The sequence below is a fragment of the Chelon labrosus genome (assembly GCF_963514085.1).
Source record: "Chelon labrosus genome assembly, chromosome: 7".
In the NCBI taxonomy this organism is placed as follows: domain Eukaryota; kingdom Metazoa; phylum Chordata; class Actinopteri; order Mugiliformes; family Mugilidae; genus Chelon; species Chelon labrosus.
Genome location: NC_140343.1, coordinates 21,290,006 through 21,299,045, shown reverse-complemented (window position 1 = coordinate 21,299,045; position 9,040 = coordinate 21,290,006). Strand labels below are relative to the sequence as shown.

General features: G+C 44.8%; 1 protein-coding gene across 1 annotated transcript; it reads right to left on the bottom strand.

Moving 5' to 3' along the window:
- Positions 1–23: 23 nt before the first annotated feature.
- zbtb11 (zinc finger and BTB domain containing 11) lies at positions 24–7,967 on the bottom strand. The gene is made up of 10 exons (XM_084548939.1): positions 7,292–7,967; positions 5,732–5,976; positions 5,411–5,642; positions 4,318–5,330; positions 3,911–4,231; positions 3,250–3,664; positions 1,770–1,887; positions 1,529–1,687; positions 1,109–1,284; positions 24–1,023 (listed from the first exon to the last, which is right to left on the bottom strand). Exons 1-10 carry the CDS (start codon positions 7,599–7,601, stop codon positions 473–475), a joined length of 3,540 nt encoding a protein of 1,179 aa, XP_084405065.1. The 5' UTR covers positions 7,602–7,967; the 3' UTR covers positions 24–472.
- Positions 7,968–9,040: the final 1,073 nt, after the last annotated feature.

Below are 9,040 nucleotides of genomic sequence, written 5' to 3'. Positions count from 1 at the left end.
CATGATGACAGTGATATAGCCAACACATACAGGCAGCTTTTATTTCTGCTCATCCTTCAAACTGTCACTGGGGAGAAAAGAAAGACTCAGCCTGACAGCTGGGCGTCTGGGGTTTGCTACGGTGTCATCTCACAACTTCTCATTCAACAGCAACAGATTAGAGACGACATAAAATACATTAAGCCAAAGCAAGTGTTTTAATTCTACCTGAAATTCTCCTAAAACACATTAAATTCATATTTGTAACTCATCACGTCTTGTGCCTACATACTGTGACAGAACACAAACAAGTGAGTGTGTTTGCAAACACACACTTCAGGGCCGACAGTGAAAACTCCACTTCAATTACACTATGTACATCTTCAAAAAATAGGCATCTTTTACATTCTTCTTCATACAGAGTATTTTACACATTTTATGCACACTGTGAAGAAATAACGTGATTAGTCTGTAGGACAATCCTGACCCAGCATTACTCCACCTCAGCTACATGAGCCACCTCAGCTACATGAGCCACCTCTACTTCCATGGTCTGAATCACGTCAGGTGCATCTTCAGCCTTGGGCCCCGTGAGGGCCTGCTGGGCCAGAACGTAGTTCACAACCTGCATGATGCCCTGATCTGAGAGCGTGGACACCGAGCCGTCGGTCACAGCCTGAACAGCCTGCACGGCCTCCACCGTCTCCTCCGTGATCAGCACTGTCTCTATCTCCTCTGAGGGCGGCTGCTGAGCCGGCCGGAGCTCAGGAGGCAGGTCGGACGCCAAGATGCTGACGGCGTGCTCCACCTGGGTGCCCTGGTTGTGGAACTGAAGGGTGTCTTTTTCCAGCATGATCTTCCCGGGGAGGCTGTCCACGTGATACTTGGCCATGTGCTTGCGTAGAGTGCGTGCGTCGATGTGGGCCTCGTTGCACATGGGGCACACGTAGGGCCGTTCACCAGTGTGAGTGCGGACGTGGCGCTTGAGGGAGCGGGCGTCGGCCCAGGCAACGCCACAGGTCAGACATTCAAATGGTTTCACTCCTGACGAGAGGGAGGGGGGTAAATAATCAGCTCTGTGAAAGGACTACATTTATATGTGGACACACAATCACGTCTGAGATCTTACCCTGGTGGTTGTTGATGTGGCGTCTGTACTCTCTGAGCTGAGTGAACTTCCTGCCACACTGCTCACACTCTCTCTCCAGGTTCTGTTTTACACGACCCTTCTTCCCGTGCGTGGCTTTCTTCACGTGTCTCCTGAACAGAGCCTTCTCAAAGAACTCCTTCCCACACACATCACACCTGAGGAGCCAAACAGACGCCATCTTTACAACTGATCACAGCTAACTGTTGGCTAACATCACACCCCTATACACATTATATTAACGTTAGCATGAAATTTCCTGCCACACACTTTTATATCTTTGTGGCTCAACAATCATCAGCAGGTATGAGATGTGAGTAAAACCTCAAACAGAGACAACTGCCGCGTAATTGATTAGACAACTTTCTACAGATTATTTCACGTTTTTTCCGCTAGACTTACTTGTAGGGCTCAGCCACGCTGTGGGACTTGACGTGAGAGTACCAGTCCTTCTTCCAGCTGTAGCACTTCCCGCACACCTGGCACTGGAAAGGCTTCAGCCCCATATGCTTGTTCATGTGCTGCTGGAGATCCTTGGACTCGTAAAACCTCTTATCACAGCTGCAGGAGAGATGAACTGGAGTGAGTCTGATGCATTTAGATCTCATCTCAGATCAGGCTGTAAAGGTGGAGAATTACTCACTGAGCACAAGCAAACGGCCGAACGTCTGGTCTGGGCAGGTGCTTCTTCAGGTGTTTGCTCAGAGCGGAGGCTCGGTGGAAAGTGGCTCCACATGTGTTGCAGAGGTACTTTGATTCACCTGAACGTGAACACAGAAGTCACATTATCATTCAGCCTTTCATAGGATTGAGATTTAAAGAGTCAATTCACCTACAAAAAAACCTTCATGAAAGTTAAACAAACTAACCACCAGTTTGAAAATAAATACAATTATAGTGAAGCCACAAAAATAAGTCGTCAAATAGAAAGAACAAAAAAAATCTTCTTCTCATCTACAATATGACCAGCCATAATAAGACGTCGCCCGCTAGGTACATTTGTACACAGTGCACAGATGTAGAATGGTTGTCCCGTCTAAACAAATAAAAAAAAAAATACAAAAAAAATACCCATCTGCTTTGAGGGAAGAGTGGCTCCAACGGGTAAATGTTCATCCGTGATGATGCTTTACTGTGGAAGCCACAATACATAGCATGGAGCCACTTTCCCTGAGCTCATGGCCACTTTGAGTCCATTTAGTGGGAGCCGGTCGATAATGATCAGTGCCGACTGATCTGAGCCGAGTGATGATATACATAATTATGGAGCTGGACCATATTGGGTAAACAGAAGAATGTTTTACAAGGTTAAAGTTAAAGGAAGGACTTTCACTTTGCTAAATTTATTTTTATGTCCAGATTGTCCTCAGTCTGTTCAGTCATGGAGGACAGGATGAGTCCAAAAAAAAAAAAAAAAAAAACAAACAAAAAAAAACATTTGAAATGTAATTAGTGTTATTTTCACTAAACACATTTGTTTATGTTCTAAGTGACACAAGCACCGAGATCTTAAGAACTATCAGTTTAATGAGGCATTATTGTAAAAGGCAGACAATCAGAAACACTGACTTTTTATTGGCCTTGGTATAATCGAGTGGTGTAACAGCATAGCTATTCATCATGAACCATTCAGAGCAAGACGCCTGATTCAGTATCACACTTTTGTTCAGTACGTCCTGTGATCCAAACATTTCAGGTTAATTTCTTTAAATTCAGATGAGGAGTATCAGCTGTTTATTAGCTATGACTTAAACTTAAAGTAGAGTTCACATTGAATGTTAACACCAAGGACCTGCTGGATTTTGTTCAGTGACAATTTCAATAAAGTTTGTTGAAACAAGATGGCCTTAAGAGAAAGGTGGGATAGCATTAGTTAGAGTATTGCTCCTTCTTTGCTTTAACAATATGCACAATTTAAGTCCTTTAACAGTTTATTAATAACTGTTAGCTCAAAGTTTTTTATTTTTTCTGCTATGAATAGTACAGATGAAATTTATTTTGTTTGACATGTTGTAATGAATAAATATTGTTCTCAAGGTCACAAACCTCAGCCAGCCAATCAGAAACAAGTATTTTAAGTGGAGCCGTAACTAACCCAAACTTGACCCACGGTGTGTACTGACCTGTGTGCAGGCTCGTGTGCTCCTCCATGCTCCGCTTGCTCACAAAGGACTTCTTACAGTATTCACACTGGAACTGCTTGGTGACGTCGTGCAGTGCTCGGTGCATCTTCAGGCTGTGTTTGTGGGTGAACGTCTTGTTGCACACCTTGCAGGAGTGAGGCCTTACGCCCGTATGATTGAGCATGTGGATCCGCAGCGAGTACAGCTTTGGCAAGGTCTTCCCGCAGATGTCGCAGACAAATTCTCTCTTGGTAAGCGATGGCGACGTCTTGTCATCCAAATCGCTCTCCGGTTTGCCCTCTGAGCTGCGTTCTGCTGAGGCTTTAGTGACGGGAGCTCTCTGGCTGCTCTGCTGCTTGTGTCGGGCCAGATGGGCGCGGAGTGAGGCGGCGTACTGGAACTCCTTACTGCACAACTGCAATTATACAGAAACACAACATGAGGCTGTGGAGGCATCATTAATAGTTCTGAATGCACACATTTATCGTGCACATTTTTTAAAAATTACACCATTTCTCCTCTGTTTATATTTTTTGTTTTGTTTGATTTTCTAGACTTATGTTTATTCATATTGTACCAACCGACACAACAAACTGTCCATGTGTGAACATACGTGGCAATAAAGACGAGTCTGATTCTGATGACCGACAATAACACTCACACTGCACTTGTATCCACGAGCTTTCTCATGTTTCAATGTGTGCATGATGAGGGAGTAGCGTCTTTGGAAGGACATGCCGCACTCAGAGCATGTGTGTTCTCCCTCTACAGCGCTCCCTGTTGGAGGAGGATCCTGCTTGGCTCCAGTCTTAGGCTCGTCCACCTTCATGCCGGCCTCCTCTGAGCTGAGCTGTTCAGTGGTGGTGCTCTCCACAGGGATGGCCTCGGAATCAACCGCAGACTCGGACACAGGCTCTTCATCCACTTGAGGCTCCACTGGCTGCTTTGGTGGTCTTCCCCTCTTCCCGGGCCTTGGCCCCACCTATGACAAAGGCATTCATATGATCAAATTTCTACTCTTAATACACAACATGACGACAAAGTGTTAATGAAACTATAGTTGTGTACCTTAGGAGTGGGAGCACGTGGTGGAGTTGAAACCTTCTTTCCCTCCTCTTCATCCTCCAGCCCCATGTGTAATCGAGCATAACCACCCTCAGCAATAGAGCGCTGTCGGAGTCGTCTTCTGCTGGAGTCGTCCGACGTCCTCTCCTGCTTGTCTAAGGGGCTTTCATCAGCAGAGGGATCCTCGTCCTCCAGTGGCAGGAACTCCTCCATCTCAACCTCTTTCTTCACCTTGGCTGGACGTCCCCGTTTGCGTTTCTGCGGTGTGGGTGCTGCTTCCACCTGCTGGAGCTCTGTCGTTCCCTCTTGAGGCGTTGCTGCTGCAGATGCTAAGGCCATGGTGACCTCTGAGGAGCTCACTTTGTCTGCGTCCACATTTATAACAAAAGCTTCAGCGACCTGTGGCTGTTCCATCGCCAAGCAGGCCGACACCACAGCGAGAGACTCCCTGGCTCCGGCCTGTCCACTGTGGGTGACCACAGTCATCGTCTCCCCCTCCATTCCTTCTGCACTGCCTGAGATAAGAGTAACAGTCTCTCCTGGCTCAACCTGTCCACTGTGGGTGATCAGAGCCACAGTCTCATTTTGTCCAGCATCTACACCGTGCACTTCGTCTCCCTCTATAGCTTGGGTGACAACTGCTAACTGCTGCTCAATGTAGGCCTCTTTGGGAGGTGCAACAAAAGTTAAAGGTTCGCCTGATATAGCAACAGCGCCTTGTGTGACCATGGCTTGGCCGTCACTCTGTATTGTCACCGTGAAGGCACTAGACTGGTCCTTAGGGTCCTCCTGAGGCGCTGTTTGGCTCGACACCACGGTGTGCACGTCTCCTCTTTGATACACCGTCAGCTTCTGTTCCTCCACCTGCTTATGCACAGACTCGCATATCTGCAGCACCTCAGTCATCAGCAGGTGTCGGGCGAGGTTGGCAATATCTGCCATAATGCAGAAGTTAAATGTAAGCATGGACGTGTATGCAAAATCCAGCAGAGGGAGGAAGCTGGCTTTGGTGAAACCTAAGGAAAGAAGAAAGTGGGTAAAAGCCGAGCAACAGTGGAAGACAGTCAGTGCAGAAATGACCAATGATGAGGCTCACCAGAGAGGTCAACCACGGCTTCATGAGTGGACACAGCCCCCTTTTCAAAGAAGAGCTCATTGAAGTATTGGCTGCATGCTGCCAGCACAGCTTTGTGTGCTCGGTACTCCTCTCCTTCAATCAGCAGCGTGATGTCGCAGAACTGATTGTTGAGACGTTGGTGGTTGAGCTGGTCCAACATCGTTTGGCTGTGTTTGGGTAGAAACTGATTCACCTCACCTTTGCTGTCGACCTGGGAAGAGCCCAAAACAAACCAAAAACATAATAAGACAAGAGTTCTGTTTCATCTCATTAATTTATTTTTAGATGTGTGACACTTACAAAGACCAGTTCATGCTTCGCCTTGACCAGCTTGGATCTCTGCTGGGAGGTCGAATCAGTGAAGAATAGACTTTCGTCTCCCTCTTCTTCCCCCTCTTCGTCATCCTCTTCCTCATTCGTGTTTACAGTTGCCTTGCGCTTCCCTGGCCGAGAGAACAGCCGAGGTCCGGAGCCATCGTCAGTGTTCCGCTTGCTCTGACAGTGAGCGCAGTCTTTGATGTGGTCTTTGACATGCTTCAGGATACCTGCAGATGTCAGAAAAAGATTGTTGATTACTAGTGACAACAACACAACAGAGGGAAAAAAAAGGTTGCAGTTTGGGGTGTAGTTGAATTGCACTGCGTGACACACATTTTTTTCATCATATTCACACCAAACAGGCATAACATTATGACCACCTTCCTTCCATGAGACCTACGCAGTAGGTCTCATGCCTCCAAAACATATGTGACTCATCAGAAAATGGACATGGGCCTTCTGAGGGTGTCCTGTGGTGTTAGTGGGGGGCCTTTGGGTCCTATGGGTTGAGGGGGTGGGCCCCTGTAGATCAGGCTTGCTCCAGTGCATCCCACAGATACTTGATCAGTTTGGGATCTAGTGAATTTGGAGGCTTACACCGGCTTTGTGTCGTTTTTGATGTTTTTTTAGTTGTTCCTAAACCGTTTTTGTGTGTGTTCCTGTGTCAGGCTGCATCCTGCTGGGGATGGCTGCTGCCATCAAGGAGTATCATTACTATGGGGTGGGGGTGTCTGGTCTGGTCTAGGTGGGTGGTACAAGTAAAATCCACATGAATGCCAGGTCCAAAAGTTTACCAGCAGAACATTGTATTGTCACAAGATGGTCAATGTTCGTAACTTCTCCTGTCAGTGGTCATAATTTTAAACCTGATTGGTGTATATCCCTAAGGGTTGCAACAAAAAATATTTTATTTTATCTCTAAATTTCTTCACCAAAAATATGATTAAATGTTATCATTCTTTTACAATCAAATTACAATCAAACAGTAAAGACTGCAAACTTTTCAAACTGGTGATTTTGATGTGATGTGATATCATAAACATGAGAGAAAATATTAAAATATTGACCTTGGAGTCTCTTAAACAGGTTTTATTTATTTTATTTCTGATTAAATGGGTTGATTACTCGATATTTTAGCATCTTGTTCTCCCCGTCAACAGTTTATGTTGAAGTGTAGAACGTTATTGTGATGCATTCACGATCAGTCAGAGAGTTAGTAGATTAAAGAATCTCCTGCCAGAGTCCTGTTTGTTTATTTTTCTTCTTCTTATAACTTTTTTAACAAATTCAAAATACAAATAAAATTTCAAAATAAGTAAGCAGTTAACTTCCTTAATAGTCTTGTTTATTTTCAAAAGATTAGGATGTCCGACAACAAATAACGGCTTTTAAGTGACCACTAGGTGGAAGCAGAGAGTAACTCTGAAGGGTGGCGCACATCGATCGGTATTTGTTACATGGTCATGTTTACACCGGCTGATTTAATGACTTCGCAGTAACAGTATGCAGCTGCTAACTGTGACGTTAGCCTCAGTATCTTACCTCTCCACCAGTACTTCTGAGAGATGACTTCCCAGGTGAGTTGCTGGTTGAGATGCTCGCCTCCTTCCGTAGTGTGCGCCTCGATGATAAGTTCCTTCCTCCTGCCGTCCTGCAGCACCACCTCCAGCTCCGTGAAATCATTCTGGCCCTTCAGTCGGCGCTGATAAAACAAAGTCCCGTTTCGTACGACGTAGCAGGCAGCCGCTTTGCGTATCTTTCTCTTGGTATTCCCGGGCGTCCCCGGCGCATATGGCTCCCGTTCATCAGTCAGATAGCGTATGATAGCTAAGTAGCTCTCTTCACACGACATGTCTCAGCTGACCCGCGTTTTCACGCCCAATATTTGTTGTATCTCGAAGAGAACAGCCCCCCTCTGCCTCTAAAGGGGAGCTGTATTTTTTATACCTCACTCAAATGGAAGATAAGGTGAAACAGAAATCCCACGACAACATTTCAAAATGTTCAGAGAAGGTGGAACTGCAGTTCTTAACCGTCAGGGTAGACTTGCCCGAACAGACAAAATGGCTGCTGCACAACCGGATCTTGCGTAGGCAGTTACGGAAGGGCGTAACGGACGTCATCTGCCGCACGAGGGCGCAATGTGCAAAGTTACTAAGGCTTACAACGGTTTTTGTTTTACTTTATCCTGTTATTTAATTTTTACTATTTGAGAAGCGCGACTGCCTGAAATATAAAAGCAAACCAAGCTACTACTGGTCTATTTTTTGTAAATAAAAAAAGTCCACCTATACCTGGAGTTAAATTCTTTAAATTGCATCTCTATTGTTGAAAATCATTAATCCACAGGCAACACTGAAAGTCAACAAGTAACAACACATTTTTTTAGTGAAGGGCTACTTTTAAAACAATATTTAGTCACACTGTATGACCCCAGTTGCTCTTTAATAACAGTGTAACTGTTGGACTTCATAGACATTTTAAGGTGTCATTCTAAAGGTGAATTCAGTTTTAAGACAGCCCTGTCACTAAACTGCACAATAGTAGTTGAGCAAAGTTTCCGTAAAATTAAAAAAAGTTGGGTTTTTTTCCTTGCACATACGTACAGCGATTACTCTTAGTTCCGTTTGATCCAATTAAATGTGCATACACTCTTGTTAACTAACGGACAACAGAAAGGTGTTTTGCCAAGGAGCTACACATTGGATTAAATTGCAATCAGTTAGAATGAGCGAGCTGGCAATTCAGTCTTGTCCTCTCTGAACCCTCATTGGAGCTGAAAGTTTTAAATCAGCGGTTTACATTTCTGATTTCCTCTTACTACTATATACACTGTCTACACTGCCTGGACTCTCAACCCTCCTGTACTGAAACAACCTTTTTTCACTTTCTAAGCTAAAAATCGAAATGTGACCAAATGTTTTAAAATCTCATCCGAAGGTCTTTTTTCATTTTTTCATTTCCGTCCACGCAATCATTTGCCGTTTTAAATTCTACACTCTTAATAAAATTGGCTTCTCTTGATCAGCATTACTGTGGTTTTTCTTGCTGCTGTTTCACATGACCAAACTTGTGAGCAATGCAAGATGAAGTACTGATTGACTTCCTGCATGAAAGTATCGTGTGGTGAGATCTGAATGTCCTCAGAAAAAACATGATCATTAGGATGAATGGAGATCTGATCCCACTTCACATAATCAGCCTGACAGAAGTGTTCATGACATAACTTCCTCAGTCGAAGTTATGATAAGATAAGGTATACGGTACACTATACACAATACAGTCTGTGTT

Excerpts from the sequence above, each read along its gene's own strand:
- zbtb11 (XM_084548939.1), bottom strand. The coding sequence starts at position 7,601 with ATGTCGTGTGAAGAGAGCTACTTAGCTATCATACGCTATCTGACTGAT. Across the intron at positions 1,888-3,249 it reads GCACACGAGCCTGCACACAG|GTGAATCAAAGTACCTCTGC; the intron begins GTCAGTACACAC and ends GTTCACGTTCAG. Across the intron at positions 1,285-1,528 it reads AGCGTGGCTGAGCCCTACAA|GTGTGATGTGTGTGGGAAGG; the intron begins GTAAGTCTAGCG and ends TTGGCTCCTCAG.